Below are 24972 nucleotides of genomic sequence, written 5' to 3'. Positions count from 1 at the left end.
ATTAAAATATATACATTTAATATTAACTCACTTCATGGAATGTTAACTAATATATGTAAATACTACCTTTGGGCAAGTAATTACACATATAGTCAACCAAAAGATGTAATATTTTCTTCAACATGTGAAATTTGGTGATAAAACAATCATTGAAAATGAATAATTTTAAACCAAATTTCCAAAAGAGATATATAATTGCTTTTATTATATTGATAATCAAAAAATAAAGTGTCCACCATAACACATTATTTTTGTATCAAACAATCAAGTTTTATAACTTTAGAACAACAAATAATTAAAAGAGGTGAATATAAGAAAATTGGTGGAGACTACATAGTCAAGATAAATCAAATAAGAGAGTGACTATGTCTTATGGAACGAGAAGAAACCCAAAAAATTTTCTATGATCGACAGATTTCGAAAAATCATAAAAAATTATTTTTAATAATTTTTTAACTGCATAATTATTATTAAAATAATAATAATTATTAAACGGAGTCAAAAAAATTATTTAAAAATCATAGAAAAATCAGAAATTAAATTCTAATAACGCTGGAAAAAAGAATCGTCAAAAAACGACGTCAGACGGCAGCGCACGCGCCCCCACGCGCCGCTGCCGAGAGTGGGCTTTGCTGGCAGACTTCATCTTCAAGCTTGAACCGGGTCTGAAAGTGGGTCGCACGACCCGGTTCCAGGCGGTCGGGTCGGAGACGAAAAAAAACTGCCAAAAATCGACGAAAACAACGGGAAAGCTAGGGGTTTTGATCGGGAATCGATTTCTCATCAATATATGGTATCAATTTCGGGTATAAAGGTTTAAATCTCTAGATTTCATGGCAAAAATCCATCCGAAAATTAAGAACTAAAAAAAAATGATTGTGATATCAATTCTCGATTGAAACACGAAAAAAATTGTGTAAGAACATTGATAAACAATTGATAATGAGATATCTATAATCAATTTTATATCAATAACAATAAAATCAAAAAACACAAATTATAATTTCATAATGTAATTATATAAACCCTAAAATTTTAAACTTAAAATTCTCATAATATACATAATGATTTCATGCATATAATATATCAATTAAAAGAGAATTTAACGATCAATAAAACTCCTAAAGTTTTAAGATTTATAAACAAAAAATTGAACATAAAATAATAACGAAATTGATATGTAATTTTTGGATAATTAACATATAAAAATTAATTATACTAATTATAGGTTCTAAATCATATACAATAGGCAATCTGATACCACATATTAGAAAAATTAATAATAAACCCAAGATCTATTTGTATATAACATAGAACACAATAATAAGATATAATAATTAGGTATGTGTACCTGATTGATCCATAGCAATTATCTCTGTTTGATCCACAACAGTTACTCCACTTTGATAGTGCAATACTATCAACTAAGTCTTCCTCCCTAGATCTCTAAATCAGAAGCAGTTTATTTATCTGATTATCAAAAGGTATACAATTGTGATGAGACAATATGTATTTATAGAGTTAGGGAGGGGACTTAGCTACAAAACCCTAGTTGGTGGGCTCGCTCATCAAAGGCTTCAGTCAACTAGAAAAGCCCACACTTCTGCTTCACCTAGACTTTACACACAGATGCTAAGCCCATTAACAATTGATCACCAACAACATGGGCTAACACAGCAAAGAACTATCCAATCAACCCAAGTTTTAATAAAACCAATAAAATTTAATGTAAGCCCAAATAAAAGTCTAACAGCTCCAACATTACAAGCTCCCCATATATGAAGCATCAATGGGTAATTTTTTTTAATCTTGTTTGTTGTTGTTGTATTTAGTTTAGAATGTTGTTTTGATGCTTGATCGATGGGTTGTTGCTGTTATTTTGCTATTTTGTATGTTGAAATGCTTGTTGTCTATGAATATTGTATTTTTTCTGGTTTCTGCATTATTTTCGCCTGGTCCGATGGGGTCCAATGCCCACCCGATGGTGGTCCGATACATAGTGAATGTAGGATGACAGGGATGAAAGTCCGATTGGGCCCGATTAGGGCTCGATGGGTGTCTGATGGGGGTCCAAAAATAGGTTTGGGATATTTTTTTGATGGGGTCCGATTGGGCCCAATGGTTGGTTCGATATTTGGCCCAACATGGGTTTTGGGACATTAATTGGAAAACTAAATTTACTAACAAAAGTAAAGTTTGGTAGGTTTAGCTACCAAAATTTAAATTTGGATAGTTAATAAGTACAAGTAAAATAACAATTAGGAGAGTTTAAGCGCAAAAAACTTTTTAAAAGAAAAATGTGTCCTTACTAATATATTTCTGTTAGTGTGACTTTTACAAATTATGAGTAGTTATATATAATGCTAAAATTATTTATTGTTTTATGCTGTGATGGATAATATAATTAGTTGGGTAGGGTAGGTGGGCTTCATTATGTGTTATATATTTGGCCTTAAATACATTTTACAAAGGAGAATTGTTAAAAAATATTATTAGTGTTTAGCATTTTTTTCAGTGTCATACTGTTATTGATGTAATTAATAATATCGAATAATCCTATATAATTTAAAAAAATAACTTTTAGGAAATATCGTTAACCAATCGTGAGGCACCACTTATGAAAAGTGTAAAGCACCAAATAACACAAACAATTTTTTTTGGCCCTACGATTAGGTGAGTCCTAAGCACGGGCCTAACCTGCCCTTAGTCCAGGATTGAGCCTATATATTTCTCATCTTGAACAATTTAAAATATTTTTGCATTAATAATAAAAATTAAAATCCAATATTCTAATTTACAACATCATCTAGTACAAGAGAAACAACCTAACCCACCAAAAGTAGGGTTTCTTTTTGTATATATACAAGAACAATTTTATATGGTGTGAGTTCAATTATCCCATATCATCACAACATCAATCACCCCAATACCAAACAGCACAGCCAAAAACTTGTAATGAGATTTATTTACACTAAAATTATTCTTATCAAGAGGTGTGTAGCCTTTGATTAAAAGATGGTTTATTGAGACATAAATGAAGATACCACTAGCCAAAGCCATAGAAATGGCAAAGATCCAATCAACCACATGACCTTGTGCAATGGCATCAAGGATGAGTCCTACTCCAACCCCAAATGGACTCGAAATCGCAAAGGCAAAGGCATGGACCGAGCATGAGATCAGAGAGCGGTTGGGGATCATCCGAATTAGGGCTATTCCCATGGCTATGGCTGCAAATATTTTGTGTAAAGTGATTGTCCACAAGGCTTTCCAAGCATCGAATATGGTCTCGGCTACTCCAATGGCGATTCCCTCGAAGATTGAATGGAAACATAACACAATAATCAACAAAACATTTCCCTCAAATGACTTCACTCTTGTAACACTTGCAGCTAGATTTGATGTACAATGGTTGTTGTTACTATAACTCTCATGGCTTTGTTGAAACTACACATGAAAATTAACAAGCATTAATTAGTAAAATTTATTGATAAACATTAACTCATTATAATTTTTTATTTCCTGTAAAAAATAAGAAAGCCAATATTTCTATATGTATGAAAATACCAAACATCCTTATAGCTAGAAAACTTAAAATTAATTAATTTTGTTAAAATAGTAATCATAAAATTTAATTCTTACAATTTTAAAACTCAATATCTTTCATTTTTACTTCTATTCATTTATTTTGATCTATTATGTTTAGTTTCTGATATAACAAAATTTATAATTTGATCAAATAAGTTTACAATAATTTTGTATTATTTGAATTTTTTATTGAATTCACTTATTAGTAATCTCTAAAACAAAAACAAAAACAATTTTTTCATCAATAACAAAATTGCAAACAATGAAAACCAAAATTCTTCTAATAACTAATTAATCCTTATTGTTTTATAACATACGTGTAACTGAGTTTGTAGAGTAGTTATTCCACCAATTTGACTCATCTTTTCATTCTCAACATCACAATTACCTGTAATAATATAGAACACACAAAAAAAGATAGAAACTTTAAACACAAATTAACCTAACAAAAAAAAAAAACCAATTTTTTTCATCAAAACAAAATAATTTACTATAAACATAGATATATATATAAATACCAAGATACTCAATATCATCATCATCTTGTTTCGAACACACATGAAAAACAATAGAGTCTGCAAACATAGTCAACAAATAACCAATACACGCGATCATATAAGCATATGGATACTTTCTTTCGATCAATTCTTTAAAAGTCTCGTTTGCTTCTACTAGGAAATGTGTAAAGGCCGTTCCAAGAAAAACCCCTCCTGAGAATTGCGTACCGAGAACAAGAAAACCCTCATCCCATTTGAAAAAATATGGGGACACGCCCGCGAAGAAAGTCCCAACAAAGATGACAATCAGACACTTTAGTTTGGCCAACATCAAAAACTTTAAATAAAGAGAAGTTGTCGACGATGCCTGTTCTTCTGTTTCATTGTTCTCGCTACTTTCCTCATCGTTGTGGCGAAAGGCCACGACTATGGTGAGGAAGAGGAGAAAAAGAAAAAGAAGGGTTAATGAACGAAGCATTATTATTATTATTATTTTGAGTACGTACGTATGGATAATATTATAGTAAGAAGAATATGCATGCATGCATAATGTATGGGACATTTTGTTTAAACTATTTTAGGGTTTGGTTGTGATTTTGGTTTAGTGTAGTTAATGATATATTAATTGTAGTTAATTGTTGTATATAGTAGTGCTTTTGTCACTACAAAAGTTTGAATTTTCTAAAATTGGCTTTGTTTGTTTCTATATACCAAATATTCTTTTATTTTCGGAAATTATATGTTGAAATATTTGTTAGAATATGCAACCAATTAAAATTATTATAAGACTTGGTCACAACAATAACATGAGTTAATTTTTAGCTTAATTTAATGCTACTTTTATGTCTAGTTGTTTGATAGTTTAATTCCTGAAAAGAAGAAAAGAAAAAGTATGAGTTAACTAACTTTGAGATAATTTAAAAAATTATCAGTAATAACAATATTAAGTTGTTTAATTTAATCAATTTTATAGTAAAAAATATTTGTTTAAACTTTAAATGAACAATTTTGATATTTTATTATGTATATCTTCTAGGTTTTTTACATATTAGTTTCTATTTTTAAATATCATCGTATATTAATAAATTAGGAAATTTTATTTGTACCTTATAAATTTATAAGTACATGTGGGAAAATTACGACTAAAAGTGCAGAATCAAATAAATGAAACTTTAAACAATTAAACAATTAGCAATGACAATATTTTCAAACCGAGCACAATAATTGACAGAAAACAGGGGCATACAGAATATGTAACGTCCCCACTTTAAGCCTCCATTGGGCCCTTACACCCATAGAATGATAGCTCTTGTACACGAGTACGTCATTTTGGTTGCTTCATGGAATATTTTTCCAGCGTGTTTTGTCCTCACTCGCATACCCATCTTGAAATTACTCCAGGTCAAGCACGTTTAACCGTGGAGTTCTTTCGTGATGGGCTACCAGAAAACAAGATACACCTTGTTAATATAGGTAGTACTAATCAATTCATTTAAGTTCTCTTCAACTGTGTAGTCTCATACCTACACAGTCTTAGAATCATCACACTTGACCTTCTCCAGACAATAACATTATGCCTTGTTGTTGTTAGACAGTACTATTATTAGACGATGCATGTCCTATAATACCAAGGTATCAAGTTAACTATAATAAGATGATGGTGTCAAGTTAACTATAAAATGGCGCGCGACTTATAACTAGTTAGCAATACTATACTAAAAGATACCGTAAGTACTCTTTCACCTTGACTCATGCAAATTTGATTTTCTTAGGTGCCGTTTGGTAACACTTTTGTTTTTTAATTTTTTAATTACAAAATAAAAGTAAAATTTTTGTTTTTAAAAAATTTATTTTTGAAAAACAAAAATGCGTTCTGTAAAGTTTATTTTTATTTTTATTTTTTGATTTTATTTAAGTCGGGTCTAGGTCCGGGGTCGGATTTGGGTTCAAGTCAAAAGCTGGGTTTAGCGCCAAGGCCGTAGGGAGGTGATTTGGGTCCGGATCTTGTCGTAATCTAAAAGATTGATTCAGAAAAAAAACTGTTTAAAAAAATATTGAAAGTAATTTTTTTAGTTTTTAAAATTTTGATTTCTAATTATAAAATTGAAAAGTAAAAACAGTTTTATAGAACATGTTTTTGAAAAATATTCATTTTTCTACTTTTAAAAACAGAAAACTGATTAAAAAAGTGTTACCAAACGCCACCTTAATGTTTGTGTCTTTTTTTTTTTTTGAAAAGGTAATGTTTGTGTCTTCTAAACTCTTAAATTTCAACGAAATTTGAAGCAAATAATGACTAGAAAAATACGAGTATACTTAATATTGATTGATGGTACATGATGTATAATGTATTATGCCCAAGTTGCCTCTAGTCTAATATTTTGTCTATTTTGCATTGAAGCATGTAATTTTCAGTTTTGAATATTTGTACTCACTACTCAACAAAATGGACTCACATTTCATCTTTGACTATTCCTAACGGATAAAAACCTATCTCAACAAAGTAGGACCTTTCATTCGATAATAATAAAAGATGGACCTTTCATTCGATAATAATAAAAGATGATTGTTATTGGGTATCAGTGGTGTCGAACACTTTTTATAAGTGGCGTCCTATGATTGGTTAGCGATATTGTCTAAAATTTGTTTTTTAAAATTATATAGGACTTGATATATAATTTCACCAATAGTGGTATGACACCAAAAAATGTGTTAGGCACCAGTGATGTCTTTTAGCAATTCTCTAATAAAAATATTCAAATTATTAGACACCAATAGTGTCAAATGGCCCGCTTTATAATAGAGTATTGTTATTGGGCATTGATAGTGTTCAACACTTTTTAAGTAGTACCATACAGTTGGTTATTGATATTTTCTAAAAATTATTTTCTTAAATTATATGAGATCAGATACTGGAGAAGGTGCTAGACACTAGTAGTATTTTTTAACAATTCTCTTTATAATATCACATATTATTATTAGTGTAATTTAATATGAAAATTTGTTTACTTTATTAAAAAAAAAGACTATAATGTTATACAACTTTGAGAAAATGAGAAATTATTTATCTTAATAAGCTATTAATCTTTGAACACTATTTTTGTCCATTTAAAGAGAGAGTTTTAAAATTAGGGTATAGAAACATTTTATTATAATTAAACTCAATGTATAATTATATTTTTATTTTGTAATATATAATAATTAAATTATAATTTTAGTATTTAACGACCAATAACTTTTAAAATATACGACTAAAATTTGTATTTACTTTATTATATAACTTCGCGCAAGTACTTTTACTAATTATAAATAGAGATACTCTTTGTAACAACAAAGTCAAAGAAAAAAGTAATTAAACAAACTTTGACAACAACATATATTGAAAGATCACTTAAAACTTATAAATAAGTATAGACAAGTGAAGTGATTAGTATGAGATAAGACTCGATACTAATTAATCGCACAAATTAATAAATAGTGTCAAGGTAAGGTACCTTATAATAACGTTGAACATTTTAAGAGATAAAATTTGGCTTTTTATAAATTTTAAAGTATAAATTTGTAAAAATATAACTAATTTGGAAAAAAAAAATTATAGAAATTTTTTTTTAAAAAAAAAAAAAGTTAAAAAAATATGGAAAAAAAAATAACAAAGGGTACTTAATTACCCTTATTTGATTTTCTCATATTTTTCAATTTTTTTTTTTAATTTTCTCATAAAATAACCTTTTTGAAAAAAAAAACAAAAAACTATATTTTTACAAAAAATATATATATATATAAAAACCCATAAAATTTATAGTTTTCTCGTATTAAATTATTGTAAACTAATTAAAGAAGTCTTCTTTAAGAGATTTTTTTAGTATTGAAACACCAAAGCCTAGTTTACAACATTCTAAAATCCAAACAAAACCACTTAATGGACCCACCAAAAAGTTAGTTGGATCATCTTTTAGTGCAATTAACTAACTAATTGTCTAACCAACCACCAAATACTTATTTATTATTATGTATCCCAAATCATGACAATAGCAATGACCCCAACACCAACCAACACAGCCAAAAATTTAATATGAGACTTATCAACACCAACAGGCTTATTGGGTGTGTAGCCTTTGGCTAAAAGATGGTTAATTGAGACATAAACAAAAACCCCACAAGCAATTCCCATTGAAATTCCAAAGATCCAATCAGCCACATTGCCTTGTGTAGTGGCATCAATGATGATTCCGATTCCAACCCCGACCGGGCTGGAAATGGCGAAGGCAAATGCGTAGGCAGCGCATGACAACAACGGTCGGTTTGGGATCATTCGGAGTAGGGCTATTCCCATTGCTATGGCTGCAAATATTTTGTGTAAAGAGATTGTCCATAAGGCTTTCCAAGCATCGGATTTGGTCTCGGCTACTCCAATGGCGATTCCTTCGAAAATTGAGTGGAAACATAGGGCTACAATTAGCAAAATACTGTCTGATAATGAATCAATTGATGCTACACTTGTTGCTGGGTTTGTATGATGATTGTTGTTCTTTGTTCCATGCTCAATACTATCTGAAATGAAGGATAATTAGAAGTAATTTAGTGAATGAATAGTAAAAATAAACCTTTTTTAATAATAATTTTGTGAATTGGCCTTCAAAAGTCTCCAAATTGAGAGTGTCAAGTTTATGCAATCCAATAACAAAAGAAAAATTGTAAAAAAACTCTGTTTTTTTAAAGACACTCTCTAAAGAAATATTAAAATTAAGTCAATATGAAAAGTGATTAAATATTATATATTTTGTGCAGGCCCGGCCCTAGGCATAGGCGGGCTAGGCCCGTGCCTAGGGCCCACTCTTTCTAGGGGCCCATTTAAAATTTTGAGACCTCATTATTTAACTACTATATTAATTTAAAAGAAACATTCTTTTTAGCTAAATTAGGTCCAGCATAGTGGCAGCCTATAAATTGATAAGGTTTATGTTTTCCTTGGCAGTGGGGGACATGAGTTCGAAACCACAGAAATCCATATTTTAGTATTAAGTTTTTGTTGAAAATAAAATTATTTATAAACTTAATAACTAAAGCAAAAAAAAAAAAAAATTAATTAAATACATAAATATTATTTAAACTTTTTTTATTTATTAAGGGCCCAAAATTTTATATCGTCTTAGGCCCACATTTCTTCAGGGCCGGCCCTGATTTTGTGGATTACCCTTTTTGACAAATGAGCCATTAATCAAAACCCAAATTAACAAAATCTCAATTTCTCACTTTCTTTTTCTTTCTAAATTATCAAAAGTAATTTAAAAAGAGACAAAAAGAAACAATTTTGCAAGCAACCCTTTTCTCAAATACCCCATTAAATTAAACCCAGATGACCAAAATCACATTTTTCCAATCTACCAAACAAAAAATTACTAATCTCCAAAAATAATCAAAATAAATTTAAAAAGAGAAAAAAAGAAACTCTTTTGCAAGCAACCCTTTTCTCAAATACCCCATTAAATTAAACCCAGATGACCAAAATCACATTTTTCCAATCTACCAAACAAAAAATTACTAATCTCCAAAAATAATTAAAATAAATTTAAAAATAGAAAAAAAAAAATAAACTAATTCGCAAGCAACCCTTTTCTCAAATACCCCATTAAATTAAACCCAAATGAACAAAATCACATTTTCCCAGTCTACCAAACAAAAAAATACTATCCCATAAAAAAAAATACTAATCTCCAAAAATTAATCAAAAAAGAGACTACAAGAAACTATTATGCAAGCAATCCTTTTCTCAAACACCCCATTAAATTAAACCCAAACAAACAAATTCCCATTTTTCCAATACTAATCTCCAAGAAATAAAAAATAATTAACAGAAATCAAATTAAAAATTACCTTGTTGTTGATATTCCTTATCAATATCTTGATGATTTTGCTTAGAATAAACATGAGAAACAACACAATCTGCTAGCATAGTTAACAAATATCCAAAACAAGCAAGCATAAAAGCAAATGGATATTTCTTCTTAGTCAAATCCCCAAAAGTCTCATTAGCATCACTTAAGAAATGCATAAGAGCAGTCCCTAAAAAAACCCCACCGGCAAATTGTGTGCCAATTACCAAAAAGCCCTCGTTCCATTTCAAAAAATAAGGGGACAAACCGGCTAGAAATGTCCCAATAAATATCAAAATCAAGCACCAAACTTTGGCCAAAATCAAAGGCCTTGAATGAAGATTAACAGACCCTTTTGAGTCAACATCACCATCATCATCATCATCTCCGCCGTCGCCGTCGTGGTGGCCGCCGTGGGCCAAGACGGCGGTGGTGAAAATGAGAAAGAGAAGAGAGAGAAGGAGAAGAGTTGTTAAGCGGGGCATTTTGGGAATTTGGAAGGTTTGGCTTAAATTAGCTGAGTGAATGAATGAAATGAATATTTAAGGTTTTGAGTTTGGTTTTTGAGAGTAGTACGATAATGATGACAAAAGTGGTCAATTTTCTGTACTACAAAAACTTAGAAATTTTATGTTAATTTACATTGTTGTTTGTACTATGCAATTTAGTTTTTTTTTTTAGAAAAAAAAAATATATGAAAGAAAATTAGTTAATTAATATTCTGTAAACTGTAATTGTATGATATTATTGGAAATATTTCTGGTTGAAGACAGTAAAAATTACTATAAATAAAGTTTGTTTTTTTATTAAAAAAGAACATGTAAAATAATGAGATTTAGTTTCAATAAATATAATTAGTTGAAAAAAAATTATCATATTACGTATATATAAATGTTTCTTCTTTTAAAATCAGTCATTATATTAATTAATAAGCTCTCAAAATTAATTATTTTGTCAAAAGTGTGGGTTATACAACTTCCTATTTTATTTTATTTTTCTAACTGTTTGAGAGATTTTTAGAATAACTGTGTGTAAGTACTAAGTAGTGTAATTATACATAAAAATTTAATTTTTTTTTTTGATAAAATAGTTAGTAATTATATGAAAAATAATATGTTTTTAATAATTAATATTAAAAATAAAAAAAAATTAATAATTCACTCAGTTTTCATAAGATCATAAATACTCCTTATTTTTAAAAATACATACTATCATTTAAAAGAAAATCTTTTATGGTGATATTTATTGTAATTATTAAAAAACTTCTAATAAATTATAAAAATTAATTTTAGTTCATATGAAAAAAAAAAAAATCATATTTCTCGTTGAAAAAATTGTAAGAAATTGACTTGTCTCTTTTAAATTTTTTGCAGTGTAGTGTAAAAGGTAGAATCAAGTTAGAGTTTATCCTATTGGAATTTGAGATATGATGATTAATGAAGAAGGAGTTGATGTTAGTATCAAAATAGTGTGCCACATTAGACACGTCTTACATTCTTTTTACTTATTCCACCATGAAAATGATGCATCAAATAATGAATGGTTAGGATTAGAGTATATTAGTCACACTTGATCCCACACGTTGACAAGTCACAACTAAAAGTACTCTAAGGCTAGTCCAACTACAAACCAATCATAATAAATTAATATAAAAATTAGGCTAAAAATTAAAACTAGGGTTCCATATCCGTAGAAATAAGTATCAGTAGGACTGGTCCTGAGTTAAAATGGACCTTAAGCAAAAAAAAAAAAAAAATTGAACCCTTACTATAAAGATAAATAATATTTTTAAAATATATGTATAATTTTTAAAAAATGTTTTATTATTTGGGCCCCTAAAATGAGTGGGCCCTAAGTGCGGATCTAGCCTGCCTATGCTTAGGGTCGGCCCTGAGTATCGGGAGCCATGTATTATCACGTGAATAATTACGGTTTTGTAAAAAATATTGTTATTGGGTATCAATGGTATCTAGAACTTTCTATAAGTAGCACACCACAATTGGTTAGTAATATTGTTTAAAAGTTCTTTTCTTAAGTTATATAGAACATAATATTACTAATATCGGTATGACACTGAGAATGGTGCAATCTTTTTAGTAATACTCTTTTGTAAAATAGTTTTTTACAAGTCTTGATTACTTACGTGGTGACAAATAATTCGAGTTCGGAATAACTAAGGGCAAAAGAGATGGTTCAATTAATATACAAAATAAAAGATTAATTCACACTTTGAAAAATTGGTATAGAAAAAAGTATGGTCTTTTGCCTTTGCCTTCAAGTTTGGTTTAACATTTATTTTATTTTTATTGGCCTAACAAACAACCATCTAGTATTAGGTAACACATTTCTTTTGCACACAATAAGATATTTATATTTTCTATTATTATTATTATTATTATTATTATTATTATTATTATTATTATTATTATTATTATTATTATTATTATTATTATTATTATTTCTTGAAGTAATATAACATTTCTCTCTCTCTCTCTTTGAAGTAATATTAATTCACTTTCCCATAGTTTTTTCTTGTTCTTTTAAAAATGTTGTCGTTTTCATACATGAACACAAACGACAATAAATTATACAAGCTACATAATAATGACAATTAGACTATAATTGTGAGCTTTTGCAAAAGGTTGAAATTATCATTCAAAATAGTGTTCTTGTATTTGGTAGTCTTTGATTTCGATTAACTGTGTAATTACTAAATAATTATATTTAGTACTTTATTTTATTAAGTTTTATTGTTTTGACATTTGGGAGACAAGTAAATTATTAAAAACTTTCAAATAATATATAACATCGAAAATATAAAATATAAAAAAAAAATTATTTATTACATGCATAAGAAAATATATTAATCTCATTTTCAACACAATAAATTATTCAAAATTCGTTAAAAATTCACAAATAAACTTAAATAATTACAACCTACACGAAAATAATAATAAAATAAAATAACACACTCCTGAGTGCCGAAACTATTAGAAATACCGAAAGACCCCTTTTGTACTATATAAATATATATATATATATACTAGCAAAAAGCTACGTGCGAGGCACGTATACTAAATTTTATGCTAATTTTTTCTATGTTATTTGAAAGTTATACAATTAAAAATTAAAGAAAAAATGTTATTAGTTATTCGGTGAGATTATTATTATTATGTGTATAGGAAGAAATCACAAATTAATTAATCTTATAATTTTAACTTTAATCAAATAGGATTCTAGATATATGAACAATAAATAATCACGTAAAAATCAAAAATAATTATTTGAATAAAGAATTCAATGTACAAAGTTATATATATGAATCTCATTAATTAAAAATAATTATTCAATATATGAACAATAATTTGTCACGCTATATGTTTCCCAATAAAGAAATCCACCTCCTCATAGTCAAAAATAAATAATACATGTAATACAGATCTTTGTAATGGAGTACCTAAAAGAAACAAAATTTCAGTTATCATAATCGGAAAAGGTTTAAGTGAACTAAATAATGACTAAGAAGATCTAAATTACAAAATGAAAATAACATGTCTATATGAGTATGATTTTTTTGCTATATGAGCATGATTGATCTAAGAGAAAATAGATAAACCTATAAACATATAAATATACTTAATATTAATTTTGACAAAGTAGCGATTCAATTATAAACAATTCTAAATATCAGCTTGCCAATTTCAACACACTAATTACTCATTAAATAACCATAATGTATACTTCATGATAATTTTATTTTATTTGATATCAATGATAGAGATTATTGAGGTTTTCAGCCATGGAAAACACACTATGATAAAAAAGTAATGCTCATTAATTGTATATTTCAAAGAAACCCTAATTTCCATGAATGTCCCTAATAAGATATAAACAATCAAGTTGTAAATTAAAAAAAAAAATAGCAAAATTTCAGTTAATATAAGAAATAGAACAAATTGAAGATTTATACAATATTGGAATTTGAACTTTTAGAGGCCATTAGCGAAGGGGCGAAACTCGTTAGATCCCCTAGGAGAACACTACCTTAATAGTCTGAACACAAAAATTGTAAAAATCAAAATATGAATAAATTAGCATCATCAACAAAAGGAAAATTAAAGGGAAAAGACTTAATAATTACGTGACAAATAATTATTGATTGAATTAAAAAGTTAAGATTATAAGATTAATTCAAATTATTATTCATATATTGATTCTAAAAAGAGTAAGAAAAAGAAACATCATTTCTTTGTGCCCAAACTCTTTCGGATTTTACAAACTCTTTGATATTAACAAAATTGTTGCTTTAATTTTTCATCACATTGGAAACATATTGTTTTAGCTCTATTAGACAACCATATTTTCCCTCCTAAAAAGTCATTTTTTTTATAATTGAAAGATGTGATGTTTGAGTAATTACATGTATTGTGTAGTTGAAGATTTGATGTTGAGTAATTTACATGCTGTGTAATTGAAGATTTGATGTTGAGTCATTTCACACTGGAAACATATTGTTTTAGCTCTATTAGACAACCATATTTTCCCTCTTAAAAAGTCATTTTTTTTTTATAATTGAAAGATGTGATGTTTGAGTAATTACATGTATTGTGTAGTTGAAGATTTGATGTTGAGTAATTTACATGCTGTGTAATTGAAGATTTGATGTTGAGTCATTTCACACTGGAAACATATTGTTTTAGCTCTATTAGACAACCATATTTTCCCTCTTAAAAAGTCATTTTTTTTTTATAATTGAAAGATGTGATGTTTGAGTAATTACATGTATTGTGTAGTTGAAGATTTGATGTTGAGTAATTTACATGCTGTGTAATTGAAGATTTGATGTTGAGTCATTTTTTTGTTTTTATTTAATGATGTTTTTTTTTTTTGGATTTAATGGGATTTATTTTATTATATATAAATAAGAAATGATCCATGAATTTCTCATAAACCATTTTATTTTTAATAATAAATTATTTTATTTTTAATATAAATAAAAGTCACCCACGAATTTCTCATAAACTAAGAATTCGGTTATATAGACACACTTTATATAGAAATAGATATTTTTTTTCTAAAAATGATATTAATCTTTCTAGGTTCCTAAGATTTTTTTTTAATGTATGGGGTAGTGATTTACTTATATGTTGTTTACTTTACAAAATAAAAGATAATGACTCATATCATTTAGGAAATAAAGAAAGATTCTTCTAGTTCAGAACCTCAAATGAAACAACATAGAATACCAGAGTTGAAAAACTAAGAACACAATTCAACAAAACTAAGCATAAAAGTTCACACAATTTATACAGATTCGAACACAAGATTAATGGAGATCGAACACTCAAATCTCGCAGGAAATTCCGTCTCCGTCCCCCGAGCAAGCAAAAAAAATTATCCAACAGAATAAGGCATCCTTACAAAGATCAAAGACTAACTTATGACAGTTGAAATTCTAACAGACTGAATCAGTATGGATTTGAAAGAACTAATCCCACAAATCATATGTACCAAACACTGGAATAATTTATGAACATAATCATCTTTATCCAACATTCATATTGGTACATACATATCAATAATTATTCTCATGAGAGTTGCCAAAACATATTCATATTCATAACATAATGATCTGAGAGTAGCAGAGCATGATTTGAAAGAAATTTCCGTCACTGTTAGCAAAAATTTCTGATTTCCATCTAAAGAAGAAGAAAAAAAATAAGAACCCGAAAAGAGAGAAATTGCAAACTCTCATGGTCAGTATCATTTTCAATGGTGCAGTAAAAAAGAATTATTATGGATTCAAAATTTTGTTACTGAATTGCCTCCTTAAAGGCAACAACATATCTATCTTGGCTTCACAACTTATATAAATACTGTTTTCACTCTCCAATCTCCATATTTTCACAAACCCCGGAATGAAGAAACTGTGTAGTTTGAGCTTCAGAGGTTGCTTTTTCTTTCTTACATAGCTGAGCCGAGCTGTGACTTCTCTCTCAACGTCTCCACAACCGTCCTTGTTGCTTCTGTTCTTGCATCCGCCTGTGATAAGAAAAAGTTCGGTGTCAACAAAAATATGCAGAGGACTTTATACAATTGCTTTAATCTAAACCTTCTTATGTTACGAAATTGGTAAATATGAATTGGTAAAATAATAGCAGAAGTGTTAGTAATGACAAGTTCAATATCTTTTTCAAAAGAAAGATTAAGCAGTGTTGGCTTCTTTAATTTCTTAGTTTTAGACACGTCATAATAATTACCTCCGATGCTCTTTCGATCGTCGAATGAATTCCTCTGGAATATCATGGCCTTCGTAAGATGCTAAGACTTTTCTTATATCAGCTGGAGGATTACGGGCAACAACTGTATAGAAACCCATTATGAGGATGCATCATTAACTGTACTCGAACATAGCAATTTGGATAATAAGCCGTTGTTCTACCATATAACGAAAATTGTATATACTCACATTCAAGAAATGGTATGAAGTCCAGAAGGGCTGTGTCATCATTTTCAAGCTTAAATGGCTTTATTACAGCACCATTCTCAGGCTGAAGGCTGTTTTCTCGGGCATGGGCACTCAGATAGATAACCTTTCCAGGATCCCTGTTTAGTTTTGAAAGATCCTGCAAAAGAAAACTAGTATTTATAACCGCACTTTTCCTTCAAATTGAAACAGATAATTTTAATTTAATTTTGGAAACCGAACACTTTTCTTGCTTTGTATATCAAACATTAGCAACATGCCATTCACCTTCCCAGACATATAGTTTAGAAAGAAAATTCCGTACATGCTGAAAGATTTTTAATAAAGCGAACAATACAAGTTAGCAGCAACCACAACATACCCTGTAATGTGTTCCGTTCTGATACTTAGTAGCAGCCTTTCCTAGCCTATATCGCACACAATGCTTGGTATCCAATCTCTCCATAACAGGATCTACATACTGCACTTGCCAAGACAATTCATATAATGTTGGTGAGTATTAACATTTAAGATAATACGAATCAGGCAAAGGGCGTAAATATTTTTAATTACCATATTTGAATAGTCGGAAAACACAACAATTTCAAAATATTGAGCTAGATGTTCCAAGAAGGCATCAACTCCAGGTCTTTTTATTGTCTGCCAGCCCTTTTCTCTCTTCACAAGCAAAGTCAAAAACAAAGTTAGTCCGCAATTTGAAGATAAAATAGGAAAAAATATGAGTATAAGAATGAAACTACGGCCAAAAATTAAAGAAGACTTGCCAAGAGAGATGCAAAAATAACATATTACTAAAAAAGAGCTTGTAAGAGATATTAGCCAATGTTGCCGGTCTGGTAAGTTCAAAACTTGATATTTTAAGAAACTAGCGTTGTCACTACTTTTCATTCCTAGCCTTACCGTCCAATAAGAGTAAAGTAGTGTTTCTTGAAGATCCAGAACTAGTGTAAAGACATGTTGCTCCATGGGATGCAAGTCAGGAAGAAGCTTCTCAGCATATGGTTCGGTGTAACCCTACAACGCAACAGAGAATTTGGGGTAAACACATAAAGATAGTGAAATGAGAAGAACAAGATCTTAAGTAGCAGAAGATCATGGATGAAAGGGACCTACCTGAACTTGTTCTTCAATCATTTTCCTTGCGTCCAAGTAAAGTTCAGATGCTTTAGCAGGCACTGAAGATCAAAAACAAATAAATATGTATCAGCAAATAAAAAAATCTGAAAAATTTATGAGCTAAACTAACTTAGGTAGTTAGCTTAATTTAAAACTAAATAGTTCAAACATTATGTTCTGCTAACATTGACTTCATGAGGTAATGCATCCTAAAATGATGGGTCACTAAAGAATGAAACTTTAGGAATTCATTACATAAGAATTGTAGTTTCCATGCATTAAATTAAAAATATAACTATTGGCAGAAAGTACACACCAGTCATTGCAGAAGTGTAGAGCAAATTCTTGAATTTCTGCAAAAAATATTGATATGAAAAATGTTAAGTTACGGATACGTCCTTACAGATTAGAAAAGATGAAAATGATCAGATAGCACATCGAATGCAGGCAACATAAGATCACAATAAGCAGACCAATGAACAAACAACATATCTCATATCACCAACAAACTACCAAAGTCTTCTTGTTGAGCACAAGAATGCCGAGATCTTAAACTATGTGTAAAGACATTTTCATTTTGCAAATTAAGTAATTAAATTTTAACCAGAAAAAGATAAAAACACAATCTCACACCCACACACTTACATCAATTGAAGAGGCATCATCTGGTAAGTTGTTACGCAGAGGTGCAGCTCGGAGAGACTTTGTCTTTTCCTCTATTTCACCCACAGAGTAAGCTGCCAAAGGAAGAAAAAAGTTATCACTTTTCACATTCTTGCTTTCACCCAAAAAAAAAAAATGAATAATTCATCATTAGCAACATTGTAGCTCAAGTTTAACTAGGTCCAATGAGCACATATTTCACAATTAGAAACCAAAAACAGTTGAATGGTACATTTCACAGAAAAATTAAAACATTCAAATACATAAAAGAAACCCATTAGCAACAATGTAGTCAATAAAACAAAAGCCTAAGCTTTTAGCATCCCTGATCAAGTAAAAACAACCAAATTCAAATCCAACACTTCAGTGTGTTCATATACTCATACCATATAAAGCAAAGATAGCCAATACACTAAATACCTAAATACCTAAGCTTTGATCTTCCACCACACTAAATTTCATCAATTGAAAGAAACCCAAATCTCAAAACTCAAAACCAAATTCAAATCATTCAAAAAAGAATCATTTTTTTTTAAATCGCATACCGTAAGAAACGTAACCAGTGGCGGCAGTAGCTCCGGTAATAGCTGCAATAAGAGAATACTTGAGAAAGCTCAATGACTTGCTAGTGGAGGCGTTAGAAGATTCCGGAGTACCGGGTGGCGGGGGTTGATCGGAGGCGAGAGCTTGGGCAGCGATGAGTGGCTCCTTGGGGGGATTAGAGGCCACATCGGAACTGAGGAGGCGTCGATTACGCTTTGATATCAAATTGGTGAGACGAGAACGGAGTAGTACGGAAGACATTGGAAGAGATTTTGTGAAAAGGAATTTCTGTTAATTGGGTTTTTGGGGTTGAAGTAGGGTTTTGCAGAGAATGAAGAAGAGAATCAAATTAGGGGTCTGTTTGGTTGAGACTAATTCTATTATTAAGGTGTGTGTTTGGATGTCGGTTTATGATGACCTTGTTTCCTGTTTGGACGCCGGCTTAAAAGAATTTCTTTTATTATTTTTTTTTTTATTTTTTATGATGTGTTTTATCTAAATATAAATTAAGTATCTGTATTTTTAATAATACTTATTTAGTACCTTGTATTTAAAAAGCATATATATTTGGTACTCTAATTACAAATTTTTTTGATAAAATTTTATCAATACAATCAAACTATCTAAAATTTATGATTTTCTGATTTCAAATTTAATTATTTGATTACATATAACTGATATCTATTTGGTTAAATTGATAAAATTGTATTTATTGAATTTTACTTTAGAGTACTAAATATGTACAATTAAAAAATATGAGGTATAATCTAAGTCTCTCCCTGTAGAGAGTGTTTTGTCCCTCCCTGTAGAGTGATTTTGTTTTGTGTGTTGAAGCGTTGATTACTGGTTCCAAAGTTTTGTTATGGCCTCCTCTAGCAAAGAAGATCATGCTTTGACCAAAAGATGGGCTGATATATGTCTAGAAGATGAGGAAGAACACGAAGTCTCCCTGGCTGACGATTGCGACGAGGAAGAAGAACTGAATTTTGATGACAGATGGTGCCTAGTGGGTCGAATGCTGTCTGGAAAAGTCTCTGATTTCCAGATATTCCAAAATATTATTGCTGACTTATGGAAGCCTGGAAGAGGTATTTTCATTAAGATTCTGGATCAAAACAGGTTTCTTTTTCAGTTCTATCATGAGATAGATATCAAAAGGGTGATTGATGGCAGTCCTTGGACGTATGATCGTAAACAACTACTCATTGAAAGGCTTGAACCAGGTGGAAATCCTAGAACGATTGACATAAACACGTTAGACATGTGGGTTCAAATCCACGATCTGCGAACTGGATTCAAAACTGAATGGGCAATAAGGGAAGCGGCTCGCTATATCGGTCAGTACGTGGAGTCCGATCCTAACAATTTTCAAGGCGTGTGGCGTGATTACCTTCGGGTTCGAGTTCGAGTTAATGTTAATGCTCCATTGAAAAGACGAATGAAGATCCGCAGCCGCAATGGAGAAGCTTTTTATGCTTACTTCAAATACGAAAGAGTTCCGACATTTTGTTTCATCTGCGGTGTCATGGGACATGCTGAACGTTTCTGTGAGAAGATATATGATACCCCGATTGAGAACATAGTGAAACCATACAGCATAGAGATGAAGGCTCCGACGAGACGACAAAGTTTTTTGACAGCCTCTCCATGGCTCCGGTCAGGCAAGGGCGGTCATGCTCCAGCGAAGCAGTCGACATCAGCATCTCCCTCTGTTAATGCTCCTACGGATTTTAGGGGCACCAATTCAGGTAATTGTGATCCTCATGATAGTCAATCAAAATCACGTGATTATGGGAATCAGCAATCAACCTTAAAAGAGCATGTTGTGTTGGTCAATGACAACTCAGCAGATTTCAATAGTGAGGAGATAATTGAAATCTCTGATTTAAAAAGGAAACGTTTGGTGACTTCTACACATGTTGGGCCAGCTTCTATGACAAAAGACTTAATGGAAACAGAGGATGGTAAAATCGTAGATCACTCAACTCAAGTGGTAATTTCAAAAAACGTAGATATGGTGGGTCTTGGTTTCCAAGCCCACCAAGAGCTATGAGTACCATTAGTTGGAATTGCCGTGGGCTTGGGAACCCACGGGCCCAACAATTCCTTTTTGACATTTGTGTCCAAAAGAAACCCAAGTTTTTATTTCTCTGTGAAACTCTGTGTAACAAAGAAGTGGTGGAGCGGTTCAGAATAAAGATAGGCTTTGAGGGATGTTTCTCTGTCGATGTGAACGGTAGGAAGGGAGGGCTGGCTATGCTTTGGCGTATTTCTGAGGAGGCTCATCTCAATAACTACTCCAATAATCACATCGATATTGAAGTTAGGATTCCTGGGATGGTGAAGTGGAGACTTACTGGTTTTTACGGCGAACCCAACAGGAATTTGCGACATCACACATGGAATCATCTTCGATCTATGGCTGCTGACTCAAGTCTCCCTTGGTGTGTGATAGGAGACTTCAATAATATAATCAGTCAAGAAGATAAGAAAGGGGGAAGACCTTATCCTGCAACACTCATCACTGGTTTTCAGGATGCTATTTCGGACTGTCATCTCATTGATTTAGAGCTTCGAGGTTATCAATTTACATGGGAACGCAGCCGAGGCACTAACCGAGCAGTGGAGATTCGACTTGATAGAGCTATGGCTACTCAACAATGGCTGAATTTATTTAATGAGGTAAGCCTCTCTAATTTGGCTTTTTCTTCTTCCGATCATTCCCCTATTTTTCTAGAACCCGAAACCATGATCAATGGGAACTTAATGGGGCTCTATCGTTACGAAAATTCCTGGAATAGAGAGCCTCTTTGTGCTCAAATTGTTGCTGATATATGGCAGTCCAGCCCTCATCTTCAACTCATGGAAAAGATTGAACTGTGTTTAAAGCAGTTGGCAAGTTGGGGGCGATCCATTACTGGTAACTTCAAGTCGCGACTTTCCAAGAGTAAGAAATTGCTTGTTGAACTGAAGAGCTCATCCTCTGCTACTGATATGGAAAATTTTGTGCAAGAAAAAACCAATTATTTTGAGATCCTTGCTCAACAAGAAGTGTACTGGAAACAGAGATCAAAGCAATATTGGCTTCATTCGGGTGATAAAAATAATAAATATTTCCATGCCACTGCTAGTGCCAGGAAAAGATCAAATTTAATTCAACAATTGCAAGACTCAAATGGCTCTTGGAAGAATTGGTCAACCGGCCTTGATACAGTGATCAATGACTACTTTCTTAATCTATTCCAATCATCCAACACTTCGGCTCAGCAGATTATAGACAATATCAGAGTTTCGGTTACTGCTTTTCATAATGAAGCACTGCTACAACCGATTGGTGATGAAGAAGTTAAGTCTGCTGTGTTCTCTATGCATCCTGACAAAGCACCTGGTCCCGATGGTATGTGTCCTGGTTTCTTTCAACATCATTGGCAAGTTGTGGGTACTGATGTTATACAATTAGTAAAAGATTTCTTTTTCTCTGGAATACTCCCTGCTGGTCTAAATGATACACATCTTGTCTTGATTCCAAAGAAGAAGAACTTTGTTGCTATGAGTGATCTTAGACCAATCTCACTATGTAATGTCCTATATAAGATCATCTCTAAAGTGCTAGCTAATCGCATGCGGGATCTCATTGACCATATCATCTCTGAAACCCAAAGCGCCTTCATACCGGGGCGTCTTATATCTGACAACATAATGATAGCCTTTGAGGTGATGCATTACTTGAAGCGCAAGAGAAAAGGCAAGAAAGGGTTTATGGCGCTCAAGCTTGATATGAGCAAGGCATACGACAGAGTGGAATGGAGCTTTTTAAGAGAGGTTATGATTCGAATGGGATTTGCTAGTAGTTGGGTTGAGTTGATTATGGCTTGTGTTTCAACGGTGCGCTACAAGGTTGTTCATGGTGGTCACATTCTGGAATCTATTACACCTTCTCGTGGCATTCGTCAAGGAGACCCTCTATCGACCTACCTGTTTATTATGTGTGCTGAAGGACTCTCCGCCCTCATCCAAAAGTTTGAGTCTGATAGAATCTTACAAGGCTGTCGCGTAGCAAATCGGGCTCCTCCAATCACTCACATGTTGTTTGCAGACGATAGCTATTTCTTCTGTCAGGCTAGTGAGAATGCAGCCACTAGTATCAACAATCTTCTTGCTATGTTTGAAAACGCCTCTGGCCAAAAGGTTAATCCCTCTAAATCTTCAATTTTTTTCAGTCCCAATACGGATAACACAACTCGGCATCGAATATGTTCTACCCTTCATATGGATGAAGCTACTGAAGGTAGTCTTTACCTTGGTCTCCCCAACATCATTGGACGCAACAAAAATGCTATCCTCGGCTTCATAAAAAACAAAGTCATTACTAGGGTGAATAGTTGGGATGGAAGATTTTTATCTCGAGCAGGTAAGGAAATCCTTCTCAAAACTGTCATTCAATCATTGCCCACCTACGCTATGAGCGTGTTTTTACTTCCCCTTGGCACTTGCAAGGAGATCGAAAAAATAATGGCTAGTTTTTGGTGGAAATCTAATAATAGCAATGGTCGAGGTATCATCTGGATGTCTTGGGATAGGCTTGCTAAGCCCAAAGAAGAAGGAGGAATGGGGTTTCGACACTTACACGACTTTAACCTTGCCATGCTTGCTAAACAAGGTTGGCGTCTTCTGTGTAACCCAAATTCTCTTGCAGCTAGAGTTTACAAAGCAAAATATTTTCCTCAAACTGATTTTCTATCAGCCGAACTTGGTAATAATCCAAGCTTTGTTTGGCGTAGTATTTGGGGCGCCCAAAATGTGGTTCGTCTTGGAGCTATTCGTACAATTGGTGATGGACTAAGCACAAAAATCCTCGGTACTCCTTGGCTACCGAATCAACATACTAAGTGCCTTGTGTCTAGCCACCCAAGTCTTCAAAATACCTTTGTGAATTCTCTTTTCAAGGTCAATGAACGAAGCTGGGATGAAGAAGTTGTGCTTGATTTATTTCCTTCACATGAGGCTAATGTTATTCTCGGTATACCTTTGAGTAGTTCTGCAGGGGCTGACTTCTGGTCTTGGACAGCAGACCATAAAGGTTGCTACACCGTGCGCAGTGCCTATTCCCTGCTCCAGCAACACAAACCAGCAGCAACTCCTCAACCCGACAACTCTGGTTTTTGGAGACAGCTTTGGCACCTGAAAATCCCACCAAAGGTGCTGAATTTCCTGTGGCGTGTCATCTCAGATTCTCTCCCCACATGTGTCAATCTCGTCACCAAGCATGTCCCTATTTCAAGCCAATGTCCGGTATGTAAAGCACATCCAGAAACTGCCATTCACCTGCTCATAACCTGCGACTTTGCCAAAGCCTGCTGGGCTAGTTTCGGTTGGCCTCTCAATGTTGCAGCCCCTTCTAGTTTCGGTAATTGGCTTGAGAACCTGATGCGAGTTTGTGATACGGAACAAGTTTGTCGTGCTTCAATGATTACTTGGGCCTTATGGAAATCTCGAAACCAAGTTGTTTGGAAGAAACGCAATTGTACTATTAATGATGTTTTAGCTTCAGCCTCCACCACACTTGATCACTGGCGAAAAGCTCAAAATCCTTTTGCCTTATCAACACTATCTCTCTATAATAGTGACGATGGGGCCGAGCTTTGGTCTAAACCTCCTACAAATCACATCAAGATTAATGTGGACGCTGCTCTTTTTCATCATGAGAACTCTTACGGGTTCGGTATAGTTGCTAGAGATAGTTTGGGTCATCTTATTGAAGCAAAGACATGCTCCAAAGCAGGCTCTTATTCGCCTGAGGTTGTGGAGGCTCTGGGAATTAAGGAAGCTCTTAGTTGGATTAAGAGCACCAATTGGCACAACGTAGAGCTTGAGACTGATAGTCTTCTCACTGTTCAAGCAATCCGAAACAGTCAGAGAATGTCATCCATTTTCGGCCTGGTTATTCAGGATTGTTGTCATTTGTTGTCTTCTCTACCTAGTGTTAAAATAAGATTTATTAAACGATCAGCCAATCGAGTTGCTCATGCTGTTGCTAGGCATGCTCGATTTTCCTCTGGTTGTAGCATTTTTTATCACAATGTATGGGCCGATCTTAAGGCTCTCTTGTATTCAGAATGCTTTTAATTCAATGAAGTTGCTATTTCATTTCAAAAAAGAAAAAAAAAAAAAAAATATGAGGTATCAATTAAGTATTATTAAAAAC

At 32.1% G+C, this 24972-nt stretch overlaps 4 protein-coding genes across 4 annotated transcripts; 1 reads left to right on the top strand and 3 right to left on the bottom strand.

The window, feature by feature from the left end:
• Positions 1–2727: 2727 nt before the first annotated feature.
• Positions 2728–5675, bottom strand: LOC115725204 (zinc transporter 11-like). The gene is made up of 3 exons (XM_061116828.1): positions 4107–5675; positions 3906–3976; positions 2728–3447 (listed from the first exon to the last, which is right to left on the bottom strand). The coding sequence occupies exons 1-3, from the start codon at positions 4645–4647 to the stop codon at positions 2890–2892; spliced, it is 1170 nt and encodes a 389-aa protein (XP_060972811.1). The 5' UTR covers positions 4648–5675; the 3' UTR covers positions 2728–2889.
• Positions 5676–7927: 2252 nt separating this feature from the next.
• On the bottom strand, positions 7928–10575 carry LOC115695724 (zinc transporter 11). The gene is made up of 2 exons (XM_030622795.2): positions 9960–10575; positions 7928–8636 (listed from the first exon to the last, which is right to left on the bottom strand). The coding sequence occupies exons 1-2, from the start codon at positions 10441–10443 to the stop codon at positions 8092–8094; spliced, it is 1029 nt and encodes a 342-aa protein (XP_030478655.2). The 5' UTR covers positions 10444–10575; the 3' UTR covers positions 7928–8091.
• Positions 10576–15555: 4980 nt separating this feature from the next.
• LOC115694747 (mitochondrial import inner membrane translocase subunit TIM50) lies at positions 15556–19154 on the bottom strand. Its single transcript, XM_030621840.2, has 10 exons — positions 18770–19154; positions 18207–18298; positions 17878–17914; positions 17559–17620; positions 17346–17459; positions 16998–17102; positions 16807–16905; positions 16428–16584; positions 16219–16321; positions 15556–16000 (listed from the first exon to the last, which is right to left on the bottom strand). Exons 1-10 carry the CDS (start codon positions 19026–19028, stop codon positions 15955–15957), a joined length of 1074 nt encoding a protein of 357 aa, XP_030477700.1. The 5' UTR covers positions 19029–19154; the 3' UTR covers positions 15556–15954.
• Positions 19155–19629: 475 nt separating this feature from the next.
• On the top strand, positions 19630–20820 carry LOC115695167 (uncharacterized). Its single transcript, XM_030622258.2, has one exon. It carries the CDS (start codon positions 19630–19632, stop codon positions 20818–20820), a length of 1191 nt encoding a protein of 396 aa, XP_030478118.2.
• The last annotated feature ends 4152 nt before the right edge of the window (positions 20821–24972 follow it).

Source organism: Cannabis sativa, chromosome 6 (genome assembly GCF_029168945.1).
Source record: "Cannabis sativa cultivar Pink pepper isolate KNU-18-1 chromosome 6, ASM2916894v1, whole genome shotgun sequence".
NCBI classification, from domain to species: Eukaryota; Viridiplantae; Streptophyta; class Magnoliopsida; order Rosales; family Cannabaceae; genus Cannabis; species Cannabis sativa.
The sequence above is the reverse complement of the archived record's forward strand: the minus strand, read 5'-3'. Positions and strand labels throughout refer to the sequence as shown.